Source organism: Pararge aegeria, chromosome 13 (assembly GCF_905163445.1).
Source record: "Pararge aegeria chromosome 13, ilParAegt1.1, whole genome shotgun sequence".
Lineage (NCBI taxonomy): Eukaryota > Metazoa > Arthropoda > Insecta > Lepidoptera > Nymphalidae > Pararge > Pararge aegeria.
In genome coordinates this window covers 2,941,473-2,961,746 of record NC_053192.1, presented here as the reverse complement: position 1 = coordinate 2,961,746, position 20,274 = coordinate 2,941,473, and the positions used below count along the sequence as shown (strand labels likewise).

At 37.7% G+C, this 20,274-nt stretch overlaps 1 protein-coding gene across 2 annotated transcripts in view; it reads left to right on the top strand.

Moving 5' to 3' along the window:
- LOC120628705 (CBP80/20-dependent translation initiation factor) overlaps nucleotides 1-20,274 on the top strand; it is a 56,368-nt gene extending 36,094 nt beyond the window's left edge. For both annotated transcript variants that reach the window (XM_039897274.1, XM_039897273.1), the window contains exons 6-10: nucleotides 14,527-14,677; nucleotides 15,946-16,207; nucleotides 17,810-18,000; nucleotides 18,350-18,544; nucleotides 19,239-20,274. In XM_039897274.1, coding sequence (XP_039753208.1) covers nucleotides 14,527-14,677; nucleotides 15,946-16,207; nucleotides 17,810-18,000; nucleotides 18,350-18,544; nucleotides 19,239-19,460 — 1,021 coding nt within the window. In that variant the 3' untranslated portion in view covers nucleotides 19,461-20,274. The remainder of the gene's footprint in view (nucleotides 1-14,526; nucleotides 14,678-15,945; nucleotides 16,208-17,809; nucleotides 18,001-18,349; nucleotides 18,545-19,238) is intronic.

Below are 20,274 nucleotides of genomic sequence, written 5' to 3'. Positions count from 1 at the left end.
AGATCACGTTAGTTTAGTCCCGGTTATCTTAACACCTGATGTCACCAAGCTGAGAACAGATTCTCAAGTTCGATCTTAAACATGGATACCTCCGAACCTGTTCTTAGCTATTGGGCCTAAGTCCCCTCTACCTTGTGGTCATAACTTTATATATTAACTAGCTCACCCCAGCGCCATCTGTTGGGCTGTCCAGGGTGCCACCCAAACGCATACCGAAAAATTCATTCAAATCGGTCCAGCCGTCTAGGAGGAGTTCAGTGACATACGCACGCACACAAGAAATATATATATAAAGATGTTGCAAAATTACCAATAGTTGCCAATGCAAATTATATCCATAGTCTATCGATGCTTTTGGTTAAACTATTAGTTGGCTAAGCGGTGATAGCCTAGTGGTTGGAGCTTCGGCCACCCTTTCGGGTTGACCGGGTTTGATCCCGGCACCTCTAACTGTTCGGAGTTACGTGCGTTTTTAATCTAAGGAATTTAAAATATCACTTGTTTTAGAGGTGTAGGAAAACATCATGAGGAAAACTTTACGTCCGAGAGTTCTTCATAACGTTTCCGATTAGTGGGCAAATAATTAGGTGGATTTTAACCTTAAGAAATAAGTACCTGTAGTAGAGACGACATCGCATACCAAGTTTTTGCGCTACGCTTTATGGCCCACTGGGCTACAAGTAATAATTGTATCAGTGAGGAATGACTGAATCTAATCGGATAAAATAATTCATGCATTTAATTTGTACCTCCGGAGGGCGGTAGGGGCGTCATCAATAAAATGTTGTAACGGACAAACGCATTGAAGAGGTATCCATTTACTTTAACACATTGAAGACGAGCCTCGTTCAGGAGATGTGACGCGGTGGATGATAGTTTAATGAAATTTCCTTATCAGAAGTCGCGGGCGTCCGCTTGTTCTATAATATTCGATCTCATCCCCTTCTCACCAGTCTGCCATCGCACTGCAAGGCACGGGGTGGGTTTTCACCCCTATGATTTTTTTTTAAATATACGTTTAGTAATTCGTGGACAATGATGTGGGTCTTGTGCTATTTTATTTTTAGATGTCTTTTTTGTTATTTTTGTGCATGACTGTCTATTGTCCCTAATAAATAAATAAATAAATGATGTTAATATCTCGATAACTCGCACGAAACGATGCATCTTTTTTTCTTATACGCATGCCTGGGGTTTAGTGAGCCGAGTTCTGTTTTTCCTAATTCTTACAACCTAATTATCTTTAAAACAAGAGTGAATAGGCATCTTCTAGGTAAGCGCTTCCCATCTTAGGCCACATCTACATTTTCCATCAGGTGAGATTGTGGTCAAACACTAGTTTATTACAGTTATAAAAAGAAATATATTAAAGAGAACCGCGTGAGTGTATGAATATAACATGTCTTCTCTAACACTCGGTACATTATTAATTTATTACCTTACTCATTGGATTAAAATGATTTATCATTTAAGTGATTAGGCAACTATGAAATAAATTGAACAAAGCGTAAATAAAATCAAAACAAAGTCTTAAAACTCTTATGTGTTATGTGTACGAATAACGTTGGAGTAGTTTTGTGTTGGAAAATTCTATAAATAAAGATGTTATGAAGTGAAACGGAACGTTTACGTGGCGAAGTACCTCTATAATATAACGTGTACTGCCAAGTTTGCATAGAGATTTGCGATGCTAGTATCTACCTGGGTGGTATAAATCAAGCTATTGTGTCACGGTGTTGAGTAAACAAACGGTTTTTTTTTTATCTAAATAGTGGTTTACCTATACTCTGTGGATTTGATAACGCCTTCTTGGACGAGCTAGTCGGTAGCTTTTACAACGTTGGATAATACAAGATGGTTCGCGGAAGACTAAGATATTCTACTTCGGATATGTGAGTATTTTAGGCTTTTTTCAAAGTCAATGTCAAAAATATTGTTATTAAACTAAGCCCCATAGATGGCTTTATATTATATTTAAAATCTGTACATTACATGGCAGTGAGATGATGGCGATAAACACATTCGTAAACTTAAAAGTAAATCTACGAGGGTTCCAAACGCACCCCGGTCTAAGAAGAAACAAACGACAAACTCAGCCGTGTGTTCTTTTTGTTACCACCATCTCACATTGTGTAAGTCTAAGCTCAAACTATACACTGTACTATAACGGTGGGACTAGAATGTATCTTATTATTTCCTATTAATCGACCAAACAGATAGCCCACCTGATGTTAAGTGACAAACCATCGCCCATAAACGGAGCAACACATCGCAGACACACATCCTGCAAAGTGTTGACCTGAGACGTAGGTGCAAGGCCACTTGTGCCTGTAATTACACCGGGCACAACGCCCTTCAGACTGGAACACAGCGTCGCGACAATGCTGCTTAGCGGCAGAAATAAGCATGGTGGTACTAGCACCCCGGACGATCTCTGTCACAAAAAGCCTACTACAAAAATGACATATGATGATTTTTTATATATATATATAAATAATAATAAATATACTACGACAATACACACATCGCCACCTAGCCCCAAAGTAAGCGTAGCTTGTGTGTTATGGGTACTAAGATGACTGATGAATATTTTTATGAATTATATTTACATAAATACATATAAACACCCAGACACTGAAAAACACTTATTGCTCATCACACAAACCTTTTCCAGTTGTGGGAATCGAACCCACGGCCTTGGACTCAGAAAGCAGGGTCGCTGCCCACTGCGCCAGTCGGCCGTCATTATATTATGTTTAAAAACTATAAATCAAAATTGCTGCTATTAAAAAAAATAGGCACCAAGGCAAGCGTAACCATATTTATTTTTAAGTTTGAAAACCACGCTTCAAACTGTCGCTTGAGACTCCTTGCAAAACTGAAGTGTTTACTTCAACGTATCGTTACGCAAACAACCTCCCACAAATCATGGAATACGCCGTTACAAACATTGGTTTGTGGAAATATTTTTAATACTCCACCCGACTGCAAAACAACGCTTATATTATTATGAAAGAATGGGAAAGTTTTACATTTAGTTTAATTTACATAATATTAAGACTTATTAAATTCAATTACAATTCTAATTAAGTTAACCTAGGTCTTTTTCGTGATTCGAGATCGCGAAGCACGCCGCACGATCGACAGTGCTTGGAATACTTATTATTTTAAGCCGCGTCGATTAAACTGTCGATATAAAAGAGAACAGCAAAATGGTTGCTCGCGAGAAAATATGAACTTCTCCCCTACACTCATGAACAGCTCACACAAACTCATATTAAGTGAAGATACGGAGTTTAAAGCTAGACTAATGCTAGCTGCTAATAGACTTGGTATCCTGAACGAAATTTAAAAATATTCTTGGGAACAGCTCGTCAGTTATTACATTGTACCGAAACAAATTAGCATACTATTAAGTAAAGTTACCTTCGGGTTGACTGTGCCAAATCGAAGTTTTGAACTCGTACATGGCCGCAATAGTAAGTGCGTTATATCTGATGATGCGTTTAAATTAAGGAGCAAGCCACGTCATAATGCAGCCTCTATAACCATGTCATGTGTCCTAATTAGGTACTGTAGTTACAGTACCTACTTAGGACACATGATGCCTCACATTTAAAGGATTCAAAAATTTCGAATCAAACGTTTCCTATTCAACCTTGAATAATCCTTGCTATCCTTCTATATTATAAATGTGAAAGTGTGTTTGTTTTGTTTGTTTGTCCGTTCTTTACGCCCACATCAACTTGATTTTTGACATAGAGTTAGTTTAAAAAAACGGAGAGTATAATATTCTACTTTTTCATCCCAGTAAAACTAACGGTTCCCACAGGATTTGTAAAAAAATGTAATAAACGCGAACTAAGATAGCGGGAAACAATAATGCTGCTAATAATATTATAGATTTTAAGGTGTGTTTGTTTGTTTGTCCCGTCTTTACGCACTAAATTGACAACAAGACAACTTGATTTTTTGCCATAGAGTCGGGAGTATAACATAGGCTACTTTTTATCCCAGGAACACTGTAAAAAACCGTTATAAACGAGGACGTAGAACGGTAGTGCGAAATAAAAACGAAATTGCAATCTGAAACAAGAAACTACGGCGTATTATGTTAACGTTTACTTGTGTAGTTGGGCCTGATTTCTCCGCAAATTCTAAGCGCGATCAAGCAGGCTAAACTCAGTTTACGCGTTTGACTGGCTTTCAGTTGGAACATTTGGAGCAAAACGTGATTTTAATAAACTTGATTTCCAAAGCGAAATGTGAAATCAGCGCTTAGTAGGTATATCTAGAAATGGATTTCAGTTTCAAGGGTATTGAGAAAGCTGTTTCAAGGCGGTTAAGAGTTGATTTCACAGGATATTTAGAATTTTCAATAAAATACAACTTAACTTTATAAATGAATAATCTTTACAAATTATTACATAGAATTAGAAGACGCCCGGTCCTGTCGGTTCGTCGGTAGTAGATGGTTTGTTTCAGTCGAACATTGAGCCCCTATGATAGAACAAACTCTTTCTACGTTTGCATTTGATATAAATTGCGATTTTTTATATTGTTGATTAAGTTTGAGAGAAAATTCTCAAACTTTAAACAATGTAATGAATTTTTAATGGACATCTCCATTTCTCGGGACTTTTAGTTCTTTCATCTGAGTCAGATTTAAACATTATTTTTTGCATTAGATAGTCCAATTCTTAAAATCTTTTCACGACCATTATGTCGAGAAAACGAAGTGATACCAACACAGACGATACGACCTAGATATAAAAATGTCGAAATAAGTGTTTTTGAACGTTTTATGACCCAATGAAAGCTTCTGAACGTTTCTCGATCCAGTGAAGTTTGAAATTAGAGTTCTAAATTCAAATCAAAATAGTTCTGCTGACTGAAAGATGCACTTTTTGATTTAGTGAGGTAAAAAGGTATTCATCGGAGAACTACTTTTTCCGATGATTTTGTTAAAAACTGAAGTTCTTGTTGGTAAAAAGTATCTTCAACGTGTAATGGAATTAAACGGTGCATAAGTATATTTCATAAGATTGTATTGTCATTTTTATTTTTCCATACAAACTAATTCAAAGTATTCTATGTATTTACTTATGTGACAGAAGTCACTATATTTCCTTTTAAACGTGATGTGTTAGAGCTTTGTCTGATTTCTTTCAGTAAAAACTATGGCAATGTTTTACTGAAAAACTGTTAGCGTTTCGGTTTCACAGATAAGTCTTAGCCCGGCTAGCATGGGCAGGAGACAATTATGTCCCCGGGGAAAGGATATAAATTTACCTTCTCCCACAGCTTTATCAACTCTCAGAGCACTGGCGCACAAATATCCAAATAATATATGTTTATTAATAAACGGGGGTAAACTTGCCCTATTCTATGTTCCCGTGCTTTAGCAGGTGGACACGTTAATTATATCCCTTGTCAGGGGATATAATCGGGGGATATGATTTTTATCTCCCGCCCGTGCTAGCCCTGCTGAGACAATAAAGAATGTATCTCTAAATCCTCTGAAGTATTATTTCAGTTTTCATTTACACTACAAACACTTATCACTGCAGCCAAGTTTCTGACTCTGTCACATGCAATAGTTCGCGCCAGTCCACCATTTAAATATGAAACTCATTTGTTCACCCATGTTGGCCACTCATTCATTCATTAGTAAGTAGGCAGCCACCTATTTTATTTATCATTGAGCTGTCATTAAAAACCAAGGTCGGACATCGCGTTAGATGGATAATTTTCCATTTATAAACGTGATTCACCGGAGCGTTTGACCATTTTTTTTAAAAAGCTTTAGTTATAGGTAGACTTTAGGTATTCTAGACTCTAGACTACCTACAATATAACTAAAGCTTTTAACTCTTATATTTGGTACTTATATTTTCTTCTTTCATTAAGGTTTGTCTGGAGGAGATCTCTTAAAGCGATAAGATCGCGTTTGCCCTTTTTTTTTGCTTTACTGTTTCCAATATTTATAATCTTTATGATTGTGTTCAATAAATAATTTAACTATCTATATAGTTATTATGGTGAAGACTTAAGGTAAGATGTGCACAAGTAAGGCTTAGTTTATCGTACCACTAATCAGAAATCCTAGACCTATGAAAGAAGGCTGCGCAGAGTCTTATTGGAACGACAGCTGTAGGACAATCTTTCACTACCTTATGAGAGGTAGTTGAGCAGTGCGTGATATACAACTCTACGCGACCTTGTACGTCAACTTTGCACATCAACTTTGCACCTATTATCGACCCATTACAGGGCACGGGTCTCCTCCCACAATGAGAAGGGTTAAGGCCGTAGTCCACCGCGCCGGCCCAGTGCGGCCTAGTGGGCTCCACACACCTTTGAGCACGTTAGGGAGAACTCTCAGGCATCCATGTTTCCTCACGATGTTTTCCTTCACCGTTGAAGCAAGTGATATTTTATTGGTTAAAACACACATAACTTTGAAAAGTTAGAGGTGCAAGCTGGGATTCGAATTCGACCCACCGATGTGAAGTCGAAATCTTACCTACCTATTACCGCTTAACTTTACACTTCCCTTGAAAAAATATAATACATAATTGTAAATTTAAATAAAAAATGATCTTATGTTTGCGATAGTGTTAGTTTATCAAATAATGTGTCATGAATAAAAGCAAATTCAAAGATAATTTATGTACCTATTATAATTTAAAGATACCCGTCTCAGATCTTCATCTCGGGTTGCCGCCTACACATTCGTTGCATGCCCATTCTATTCATGAACGCCATGTTATGAATCACTCCTTACTCTTCATACGTCGTATGCGTCGTATTGAGAAATATTGTGCGATTATCCAATTTATTTGTCTCAGGAAATATTTAAAATTCCTCGCCAGGACTGCTCGTCTGTTCATCCTAAGGTTGATACACTCTTTGCTGTGCTGTGCACTTCATGCAGACACAAAGTCACTACCTATTTATTGTTCCAGTTACCAGTTTAAACGAATAAAGTGCAAAATCAGTAATGCAGTCTAATCAAATTGTAGATCGATTATATTCATTCTCAAATAATATGTACTCTTACTAATATTATAAATGCGAATGTCTAATTTCTTAACACAAGTGAGATGACAGTAAAGCGTTAACTTGTAGTGCAAAAGAAAATTGACTAAAAAAAAAACATATAGTAATATTTGGTAAACTCAAAGTTCAAAGAAAATACCTAACTATGATTATTTATATATTATATTGATTTTGTTACCAGTAATAAAAAAGTATTACCATTTTAGTAACAGTAACTCGTTTAGATAGTAAATTTGGGAAGCGAGTCCTTTCTGCAAAACGTCGTCTAGTAGGAGGTATGTAGGGAAGTATGACTTATAAAACTCTTATTTAAATAGTAAGCGCCGAGATTTGTCTGGTAACACGGTAAAAGCGTCTGTAAAGGTTTTAGTGACAGTGCTAGTCGGGGGAGTGCTACCGCCATGCGCATTTATGAGTCCAAGGCCGTGGGTTCGATTCCCACAACTGGAAAATGTTTGTGTGATGAGCATAAGTGTTTTTCAGTGTCTGGGTGTTTATATGTATTTTCTAAGTATTTATTTATATATAATTCCTAAAAATATTCATCAGTCATCTTAGTACCCATAACACAAGCTACGCTTACTTTGGGGCTAGGTGGCGATGTGTGTATTGTTTTAGTATATTTATTTATTTATTTATTTTTGCCGCCAAGCATCAAATCTTGCAATCACTGCCGTCAAACGTCACTTTTGTTTATTTATCGTATGGAAAAGTGACGTTTGACAGCAGTGATTGCCAGATTTACGCCTGTCGCGAGATACGTAATCACCCTGCCGTGCCGGTCTGAAGGGCGTGCAAGTTTCCGCTGTTATTACACACATGAGTCGAGGCCTTAACCCCTTCTCATTGTGGGAGGAGACCCGTACCGTGTTGTGGGTCGGTAATGGGTTGATATGATGATGATGATGACGAGGTTTAACATCTACGCCTGAGGTTGAGAGACGACACGTTGCAGGTCCCGTAATGTTGCAGAAACCTATCTACAAAAAAAAAATGTTTGTTGAAGAAATCTCAAAATCTCATATATATAATATACTAGCTGTTGCCCGCGACTTCGTCTGCGTTAGATTTTGTTTTTAAAGTATTCAGTATCGCTAAGCCTTAAATGAGTATAGTAGTATATATATATAACATGTGACTGTCAATTAATTATAGACAAATAATTTGCAATAAAATAAAATTGCGACTATAATTAAAGATCTAAGCTATCCTATCTCTTAAGCAGACTGCTCACGGTGTGCCAATTTAATTTAAAATCGGTTAAGTAGTTTAGGAGTCCATCGCGGACAAACATCGTGACAGGAGATTTATATATATTAAGATGTTACTATAGGTGCAAACTATGTACGAAATTTACGCGGGTGGAGCCGCAGGGCACATCTAGTATTATATAACGAAAACAGAACTTAATAACGTTATCTATTTCTATCTAGGAGTATAGCTTAAGTGGGCTTAGCGTAATGCGATCGTAAAGTGTTATGTTTCTCGCGGTAGAATATACATGTCTTTGGCCAGTCCTTTGATATCGGATTTAGCTAAGTTTCCTATACCTACGATCTGTGATGTGACTTTATATATTTATTACAGGTCCCTCGCGACTTCTTCCGCGTAATAGCCAACCTTTAAAGGTAGACATTTGCTGTACCAGGGTTCATGTAGAACTTTTAAAAGGGGATCAATTTTGTCGTACGTGATTTTATCGAAATTTTAACTTCTTACGCAGCGCGCGTGAAGCCCAAAACTTAGCAAGGTGTTTTTATGTATACTAGTTGTACCCTGCCACGCTTCGCTGTGGCACATTGTGATTGAATGGTTGAGAAAAATAGATAAAACAATCCTTGATGCGTATTATAAATCATGCTAAAATTTCAGCCTGATCATTGCAAAACTTTTTGAGTTTTTGAAGCGTACACAAACCAACATAACATTTTTATATATATAGATATGTGTTTTAGCACTAAAGATCGTACTTCCAGAGGCAACAGTATTATTTGGAAATTAAAGATAGTTGCAATCATTGACTGCAAATCTTACATAGACTCTTCCGCACTTAAAGTTTTAGTAGTGGTACCTATTAAAGTACTTTGTGGCCAAGCTTGTCCAGTGAAGTTCCTACTACCCCCATGCCTATTTAAGCTGCCAAGCTGCGTTCCAGTCCGCAGGGTGTCATTTCATATGATGTGTTCCTTGCATGGCATTCAAAGTGTTCCTCTGTTTATGTAACAAATTATGGTTTTTCACTAATTATTAGGTTACCACAACTTGGTCCATCATTTATTACTATAATAAAACCTTTAGGATGTTATCAATAATTATAATTATATAAATAATTTTAACGCCCCCACAATCTCCTCTAAATTTTTTCGAAATCTGATAGTAAGTGATAAGGTCACTTACTATTAGATTTCGAAAAAATTTAACAAACTTTTATAAAATTTTAAGTCTGTGGGAATTTTAGTATAAAATTTCCATTTTTTTTCATTAGCACCCCCGTAACCGATTTTGTGATTTAAACTTCATTCAATACATTCTTGTTTGCTCATAACATAGCCCAAAAAAATTCTGTCCAAATTTCATGTCTAAAAGAGTTAAAATTCAAAATTTATTTTAGCCTATCCATCCTCTACATGGATGCAAAATTTCAATTCAATCGGATGTATAGTTTAAAAGTTTTAACGGAACAACCGTAAAAAGCTCTATACATTTATATATTAGTATAGATTATAAGTATTTATCTATGTATATTCTTCATAAAAATATTCATCAGTTGTCTTAGTACCCATAACACAAGCTACGCTCACTTTGAGACTAGATGGCGGTGTGTGTAATGTCGTAGTATATTTATTTATTATTATTATTAATTAAGAAAATACAGAAGCCGTGTACACGACTAATATTGAAGCATCAAAAACCACTTTAGTATGGTTTCTTGAACAAACGGTTAGTCACTTAATACTATTCAGTAGTTGACAGTAATTATTTTACCTCTAATGTTCTAAACGTTCACCATAAAATGGGAAAATGGGAAAAACCAGTATATGTAGAAGCAATAAAATTTCCATCAGCATATCGACCCATTACTGGCGCACTAAAGTGCACGGTTCTTCTCCCACAATGAAAAGGGGTTAAGGCCGTAGTCCACCACGCTTTTTATCTGGAGTCCACCAATCCTCACTGGGCCCTGCACCTTTGAGAACATTTGGATATAAACTTCGGCTTCTAAACTTTGTCGACTTACAAGAAATGGTCAGGAATTAGTGACATCTGCATATCTTCTGTGAAAGGTACAGAAGTCATGAAACAATTTGAATGTTAGAATTTTGAATTTTTAATTGAATTTTGAATTTTTGAATTTTGAATTTGAATTGTGTGGAAATCTTATACAACATTATATATAGCCCTTAGGGCAGGATTTCGTCTTCACGGGGCGAGTTCGAATCCCAGCACGCACCTCTTTACTTTTCAAAGTTCTAATGTGAGTTTTAAGCAATTAAAATATATCTTCAACAGTGAAGGAAAAGATCGTGAGGAAACCTGCATACCTAAGAGTTCTACATAATGTCCTCAAAGCGGTGTGACGTCCACCAATCCGCACTGGGCCAGCGTGGTGGATAACGGCCTTAACCTCTTCTCATTGTGGCCAGTAATGGATTGATATGATGATGATGATCTTAACTTTAGAAGGGACATCTGACTAAATAAAGTATAGACTATAGATTCGAAGACGTTAACCTAACATCGCCCACTTTGACACTCTTACCTTGACTATGGCTTCGGACCGAATAGCTTGTTGCTGTCTGTTTCTAGCATGGCTTTTAGCTACAAACTGGCTGCAACTTAATATGTGTACTTTATCAACAAATCGGTTGAGTAAATGTGATGTCACTGAATAAAGTACTCGAAGACGTTAACCTAACATCGCACACAGTTATACAACCATCTTAGACGTAAAGCGAGATGGTCATTTTCGGTAACTGCCTAGTTATAAAAAGTTGTACATACATGTACATGTACGGAAGAAGGAATTATAAATACATATTACCCAAAATATTTGAAGATCTCCCACCCGCTTTGCAATGTATAAATGAAAAAAAAAAAATGTATATTTTTAAGGAAATGTAAAAGACATTTTTTAGCTAATAGTTCAAATAAAATGCCACTGTTCGACTAAGATTGTCTAAATGATTTACATTTAGATTAAGTAGTTGAATATTTTTAAAGATATATACTTGCGAATATATACTTGGACAATATTTGTTACTTTTATTTTGAACAATAAATTAAAAAAAAAAAAGTTGTGATGTGTGTTCCGGTTTGTAGGGCGTGGCACATGAGGCTTAGCGCCTACGCTTCAAAATGTATGGACACAGGGCGACATGTAGCAGGATGTGCTCCTTGCATGCCATGAAGTGTTGTTCTGTTTATAGGCGACGGTTTGCCACTTACAATCAGATGGCGTTGTTGGTTGATCAATTATGACTATAGAATAAAAAACAAAGCATGATGTGCAACTGTTAAGCGAATGTGTTTCGGTGTGCAGTGAAGTACAGACAGGACACGCCACTTGCCCTCATTTCGCACCTCACTCGGCGCTCTCTACACCCGCGTATGCAACAGCGGCCATGTTGTTACGTCATCGTTTTGTTATTTATCTGTTCTGCCTAAACTCTTTTTGTACTGAACGTTTATTATTATACGAAGAAGGAGGAGGACAGATTCTCAATGATCAGGGAGATATCCATAAGCCAATTGTAGGCCTAACTTTGTACACATATTCTTGGAAGTGTCAGAAGTAATTTGATTTTACCCCATAACTCCTACAAATTATAAACGATTTAAATAATTATTTTTGTACTATAGAGGTTATAATGTGTTTAATTTTCCCCAAACTTTGTGTAGATCTGAATGTGGTTGGAGATAGAGGACAAAACACTTCATTTAAGGCTAAGCGATACTTAACACTTTTATTTTTTATAGAACTACAACTAAATTTAATGCCACATCAAAACAACAAAATCAAACGAAGACGAATTCGCGGGCAACAGCTAGTATTTCTATAAAAGAACAGACAATCCTAATGAGAGGGTTTGCGGCAAAAGCGCAGAAAAGTGCCATGTTTCTATAAGTATAAATGTTGCTGTAGATCAATAGACGTAAAGATAAAATGTATTTTTTGACTTTCTGACACGAAGCCATACCTGTCAGTATTAATACAGTTCATTGACTTCTTTCTTGTTCTTACAAGGTACTATAGGCTATATGAACATGGCTAAAATGACAAATATAAAATGTTAGTATCCCACCTATATTATTTGTTTGTTAAATATAAATTCATATAAAGTTTATTAAAAATTGTATCATTGTTTCTAGATATCAAAGTATAGAAATAATCGTGTGTATTAATTAATACCTGTGTATTATTAAAAGTAGAACCAATCCCTATCATTTTCCTATCCAAACAGTTAAGTAGTTTTATTCTGATGTTTTATATTTTAAGTTTCTCTAGCTTTTATTAAACACTAGCGGACCCTTGCGACTTCGTCCGCGTATGAGTCAATCGAGAAGCTAGAATAGATCTGATGATGTCATAATCATCGTGGCTAGCTATGTACCTACTATTATTTTACGTGGTATACTGAGTTAGTAAGTTGTCATTGTTTTAGTTGATACATACATATAAAAAAACATCCATACACTTTCAAATAAAAAAATAATTATTAAAATCGGATCGAATTTAACGGAGCTTTGAAGTAAAATTTATAAAAATTTTCATTCCATTTCCCGGAGGAAACTTGTTGTTTATCGGGATAAAAAGTATCCTATATGTTGACCCGGACTATCAGCTACCACTATACCAAATTTTATTTAAATCCGTTCAGTAGTTTTCACGTGATGCTTGGACAGACAGACAGACAAAAATTAAATAAAAATCTGTTTTGGACACAGTATCGGTTATAAAGCATCCCCCGGTCAACATTTTCAAAATATATTAAATGTACAGAAATCTTCCAGTTACAGTTTTATTATAAGTATAGATATTGACACCTGACATTGGCTAATCTATGTAAAGCCAGAAGAAAAAAAATGTTAATACGGATTATGCAATCAAAATAGTTATAACATTGTCGAATTGACACAGGAAGCTATGTAGACAATAAGTATTGTAATAATAAAGCTGGTAGGTACGCTCATTGATCAAATGCCCGTCACACACTGGGTGCGCCTTTTAGGGCGTCGGGTTCTGCGCAAGCCGATATGCTTTGTAGGCAAATGGGCTATTATGCTTTATGTTGACTGCCACATTCGGCGATGAGGATATTGTGTTGAAGGACCTGCTTAAGGTGCTGAGTGCCGCTAAATGATGTTGAAAGAAATTAAACTATTTTGATAATTTATGTAGTTCTTCGCATTGAAAAAACTATATGTTATTCTTGACTGTTAAATGTTTATCCACTAAGGCTAACAGGAAGACTCTTTTAGAACTCTGCTTGAGTATTTTTTTTATTACAACACAGGTTTGATCCTAAGATGATATTGCAGTCATGTCCTTACGTTTAGTGGTAATGGTAGCAGGCACAGGCGTACCCAGGCGGGACGGGGGAGGGCAGCTGCCCCCCTGGAAATGTCGCAGAAAATGTACGAACTCTCTTAAAAAATATATGGCGGCATGTAAAGAAGATACAGACAGACACGTATCCGGGCCGTACACCAGAAGTTGGGTACGCCCATACTAGCAGACCAACCTGTTGAGGGCAGTTAAAAAATCACTAACATATTAACTCTCTACGGCGCGGCGACGACGCGGGGCTTGGCGTACCAGTGAATAAGGAAGTGTTACAATCCTATTCGAAAAATGACAAAGGAGATTATCTTCATTTTCTTTTGCTCTTTTGAAAAGAACCACAAGAGTGATTTATGTTTAATTTGCAGTATTTACATAATAATAAATGTAAATTTCTGATAGATTTCTCTGTACACCATTGTCATGTTATACCATGCATTTTTTAATATGACAATGGTACCAATTTTAAGTATTGCCTGAACAGTATAGATACTAATATTGAATTGATTTTCGTGAAGCAATTTAATGCAGTGGAAAAAAAAAACGAATAAAGAAAGGAATTTAACACATCCTAAACAACATAGACTAGAACAAACAGTGTTACATGTTGTTAATCCCATAACCTTAAAAGTTTTCACGCTGCGCTTACATTAAGCCCATGGCACGTGTTTATCAGTAGGGTGGTAACTAACCAACCAAGCCACGGTAGAAGCTTCCCATTCCTGAGGAAATTTAGATCCTCATCAAAATATAACGTAACTAAGCACTGCTCATACTCCTCCGCTATAATATTTTAAATACGTTCTAAAGATTATTAAACTGTATAATCTATGGGCTATAAATTGTAAACTCACGCTAGGGGCAAAGCTTCACAAGATGACGTGTGCTGTGTCTATTTCCAGGCCGGTGATTGGCGTTGGGTACGCGAGCGTGGGGCTGCAACACTCGCGCTCGGCGGTGCTACATGCGCAGGTGCCGCCGCACTACCGGCCCGTGATGCCGCCGCAGGCGCTGCTCACCAGCGCCTCGAGCGGCAACGTGCCGCATGCTGCGGTGAGTACAAACCCTACAGCTCGGCACATACACACACTCTCACCATAAACATCAATATCAGATCAACCGACGTCCACTGTTGCACATACGTCTTTTCTAGCGATTTCCTATGCGATAGTCCTGAGCCAATTGTTTAAAGCGGCATTTCGCGATTCGTATGTCTTTCGTATGATACCTGGTTGAAGGGCTCCCAAAGCTGTACTGTGTTTACCGGTGCGGGATCGCCAATCCAGCACTTTGGGATGCCGACGTCCTACGCTTGACCGAGCTATGTTACCTGCCCACTTGGGCTTCGCGATTCCTTGAGCTAGGTCGGTAGTTACTACTTCTACGGATCTCCTAATTCCTGATTTGATCAAGTCGAGAAACTCCCAGCATAACTTTATCTGTCGTCCGCAGAGTGTGTGTAAGCGAGCACATTTTAGAGCCGTAAGTTCGTATGGGCAACAAGCCTTGGTCGAAGACTGTTCTTCAGCCACTGAGGGATTTGGACGAGAACAAGCACTGAACACTTGCAAAATACCTTACTGAGACTTCCATCATCTGAATAATTGAAACCTTGTAAAGCCTCCCGTTAAACTCTCGACATAAAAACTGTTTTCTAGAGTAAAATTGAAAGAGTAACAATCCCTATGCATCTTAGTCCTAAGCAACCCACTCGATTCTTAATAAACAGACACATGGTTTCGGAGTCTCCACTCCAGCCCAGCCCAGATCCCAGTTATGAGCTCCGCCATTATTACTGTCGTTTTCAGAAATTCAACTTCTTTTTGACGGCCGATTGGCGCAGTGCGCAGTAACCCTGTTTTCTGAGTCCAAGGCCGTGGGTTTGAGTCCCGCAACTGGAAAATTTCAGTGTGAATATTTTTCTGTGTCTGGGTGTTTATATTAAAAGAATTTATGTATATTATTCATAAAAAAAAATATTCATTAGTTAGTACCCATAACACAAGTTACGCTTACTTTAGGGCTAGATAGCGATGTGTGTATTGTCGCAATATATTGTCGTTTTATTTTTTCTTCGTCTTTTGTCATTATACGCTTTCTTTATTCTGATTTAAATTTCTTTAAGTAATACAGATATTTACTATGAAATTATGAGTTTAATGCACTTATGTTATCCGCTTACAGATAAGAATCGTTTGTTTAATTGATCTTGCCATTCTCTCACTAAGACGTCTAGAATTAATGACACCGCGAAAGCCTTATTTATCTTGCAAGTTAGTACAAGAATGTTGTCATTAAGTCCAAGATACATTTAATTCCAGGTAGGACCACGCGTGCACTTCAAACTGCAACCACAACAGATAATAAATGAAAAGAAGAAATCGCCGCCTTCCTCTCTAACAAACGGCAATGGCAAAAGCATTAGACCACAGTCCTTTGGGCCGGGACTTAAAAGATCCAAATCCCTCACGTCAGCGGATACACTTGCCAGTGGAATGGCGGCCTTGGGCCTGGCCGCAGACGCTGGGGACTTGGGCAATTTTCCGCCAGAGATACAAGAGTGCATTGACAAGGCACTGGAAGGTGAGAAAAATGGTGTGTAACCCTACATTTTTTTTTTCGTCTCCAGCACATGGTTGGTGAAGGATACTGGTGTAATGGAAGGTAGAAATCCGGCAAAGAGTATGCTTACTTGGTAAATGCAATTGGTTAATTTATTTTGCATGGTTCTTGAATTTTGCTCTACATGGCAAATTTAACGATAAAAATTTTCAAATTGTTCTGTTTACCAAACAGAGACTTGCAGGGCTAGCATAGGCAGGGGACAAAAATTATATCCTCACCATTAAATCCCCTGACACAAGACGTCACTTACGTATCCACCTGCCAAAGCACGGCAACAGGGAAAAGAAGTTTACCCGCCTTTATTTTCTATTATGTATTCGTATATATATATATTTTTTTTAATTTTCATTATTGTTTTTAAATTTAAAAAAAGCCACTAATAAAAATTAATTCCACTTGTGCGATAATGCTCCGAGAGTTGGTAAAACTGTGCGAGAACATTATATGTTGTCCTTTCCCCGGGACAGAAATGTCTGCAGCCCTGCATGCCGTACTGATGGTAAGAGGAAAATAATTGTCCAGAAACAGAGCAAAATTTCGCAGAGCATGCAAGAACACGTCCTGCAAAGTGTCGCCCTGTGTTGCATAAACCTGAGGCGTAGGTGTCAAACCACATGAGACTGTAATAATTACACAGATGTTACTGTTATTTTTCATTGTAAATATACTGCATAGAAATATGATATGGTAATGCACAATATTCTAGCTTGGTCACAGTTCCACAATTAGTATTCTGATTTTGATATTTGTAGCACACACTGGTGCCTATTTTCATGCACCTACAAAATGTCTCAACTAAATTGGCAGGTATAAAAGTATTGATGTCCTTTTCCCCCTGTTTCTCTTGATCATGTCAATTTAGTTTAGGCTTAGATTTTTGTACAACAAACTTGGCACCTCTGTACATTAATGCACCATGCTTTTAACTTCGACAAATTTAATAAAAACATCTGTAAAATTCGTCTATTTATCGCTGTTATAACTACTTGATTGTAGGTTGTAATCGTACATATAAATAAAAAGTCGGTCCGAACTATGTCGTATATTATAATGACCGGGATCGAAGGTGATGTTCAAGTCAAAGAGAATACAAACACAATGGTTAACGCGGTTTTGTTATTTAAATAAATGACATCGTATGTTGTTGTAGGCATACCTTTAATCGGTACTGGACAGATTCTGGACTTGTCAGATTGGTGATAAGACAGATTCTCTACATAGCAGACACGCTCAAATCATTAAGATGCAAAATATGTTAGCGCGCCTTGGCGGTAAAATACACACGTCAGCTATAACGATGCCGCTATTCCACGGAATCGTAAAAGAGTTACCTGTGAATTCATAAAGATGTATTCAAATTCTGAAATTTATTACTTCAAAAGAGTTGGTACGTTGCATGCCGTGCTTTTAAGATCCGAATGCAATTACTGAAACCAGAATCTTTATTTTATAAAAAAGCATTCGTTAATGGCTCGATATATTATGTATATAACTTAAAGATGATACTTTCCAAATGCCCTTGTATAACCTATGGTTGACGCTATGTGGCGTGCTGTCCAGATCCGAACGCAGTTTGCGCCCGCACGCTGATGGACGCGGTGGGGCACCTGGTGTCTCGCGCGGTGGAGTCGCCGCGGTACGCGCTGCCCGCGGCGCGCCGCTGTATCGCGGTGGTGGAGCGCGAGCAGACAGAGACCTTTCTCGAGTCGCTGCTCAACACGTGCCAGCAGTGGTACCACGACCGCGACAAGGTAAACACCTCCTGTTGTCTTGTGTTATGAACACTTTAACGCGGGACTTTAACCGTCATTAATTTGGAAAAGTAGCTGTATTTGACAGAATATTTTGAAAAACCCTCTGACTTTCATTGTAGTGTACATTATTCTACTATTCAAGCCCTTTCATCTTGTGATATGTGAACACACACTCATAAAAACGCGCACGCATGCACACGCACTCACACAAACACTTTTTCTCTCTGACTCTCTCACACACATATACACTCACACATCACACACACACACATAACACACACACACACCCAATAATTGTAAACAGTGAGGTACTGTCTTTCTTTCTAAATCGTACTTGGTGTTACAGCTTCTAGGTACAATAGTGGGCGGCGGAAGGCCACGGCTCATGGCGTTCCTGTCGTTCCTGCTGGAGATGTACTGTCAGTTGCGGCGGCGAGCCATACAGCGCCGCGGGAACAGTGCGCCCGGCCACGTGCTGCTAGCTCTCATCTGCAAGTGCTGCGAGGATTGCATCCGACAGCCGGTGCCTTCGCCCAGCGATGTGAGTTGCTGCATTATTATAAAAATTCACGTAGTCCACGACCAAAGTCAAATATTTCTTTATTTAAATAGCTCCACAGATGGCCCTTATGTGTACATGGAAGTTAAATGGCGTTAAATACATTCATAAATTTGAAACAAACGGGCCTTGGTCTAGGAAGATGGCCACAACAAACTTAGCATGTCGTTCTTTTTTCTATCACTGACTTTGTCATTTAAAACTATTTAAAAAGCAACCACTAGAGCAATCATTCTAATAGTTAGATCATTGTTGTCACATCTCTTATATTTACGTTGACGTTCAAACATCTTTAAATATATCGCATTAATGCCTCTGAACTCATTTTTATAGATTGCTCGAACAGCCATTTTGTGTACACACACAAAATAGTGCCAATATCTGCAGCCTTATCCCATAGTAAAATACCATATGACGTAACGATGTAAAAGTAACTAAAATAGACTAGTCTAGCATATCTTCTTTACAACTAGTATGAATTGCAACGTCACATACGAACCGAATTCGATTTGACGCTAAGATCGATGCTTTTAGAGACACCACAATAGGACTACTTGAAATAAATGAATTTTGATTTTTTTTTAAATTTCGAATTCTTTAACATCACGGTTTACGATCTTAGCTTCTAATAATCAAAAATCAGAGATCTGCTTAACTACTTTTCTTTTAACTCCAGACGGAGAACCTCTTCTTCGTGCTCACGTACATCGGCCGTGACCTCGAGACCCAGCTGCCCGGGGACCTGGAACGCCTGCTGTCCGCAGTGAGAGACGCCTTCATCAACACATCGGCAGCTCCTTCCATACGCCGCACTCTGTTACAGCTGATAGAGCTACACGCGTCGCGCTGGCAGCTACCCGGCTGTGCGGTGCTGTACTACTACCCCTCCTCCAAGTAGGCTTGATTTATATTCAGGAGCAGACTTTACTAAGAGTTATGGTATCTTCAATAAGTTTTAATTATTTGTTTGCTTCACAAAGAAAACATGAAATACTCGAGTCTCGCAAACGGAGACTCTTTAACGAGTATCTAAACGCTAAAGCGTCATTGTAAAATGGAACTTATTTCTATAAATTTAAAGCTCAAATTAATTCACAATTCCTTGAGTGGAATAATTGTAAAAGGTAAATTTGTAGTACAGAATTTGCGACTCTAAAGCGAGTATTAGTAGGTTTATTTTGCTTTGACGATATAATATCTTGAATGCTTTATCAATACGCAATAGTGACTCCTCATTTAGGAACGCGCAAATTTTATACTAAGGTTTAATTATCGTATTGGTTTATCGTATTGGTACGATATGAAAGTGTGGAACATTCTTCCAGCAAGGTTCAAGGGTACAAAGGCATATTAAAGATGCACGGTGGTTAAAAAAAGGAGAACGGGTTATGGCATCCTCGATATGAAGCTTCTTAGCATAGCGGTTTCATATTGTTCCGAAGCGTGACAGCCCTCGTAGACCATTCAGCTATGGTACCGGGACGTTACCTAACGTTGTTAGGTATTTGGTTTTTCGTGCAAGAAATTCTCAGTACCAGCCTTTTTGTATGCAGTTAGACCATGCTTAAATCTTGGCCGGGAAAGAAAACTGCCTTATAAATGGACATTTACCATAGAAATGTAAAATATTCTTTAGGCATAGTCTGCTCTTGAATAGTAACGATTGAATAGATCAATTGCAATGAATATTATCATTATAGTATTGAAAATGA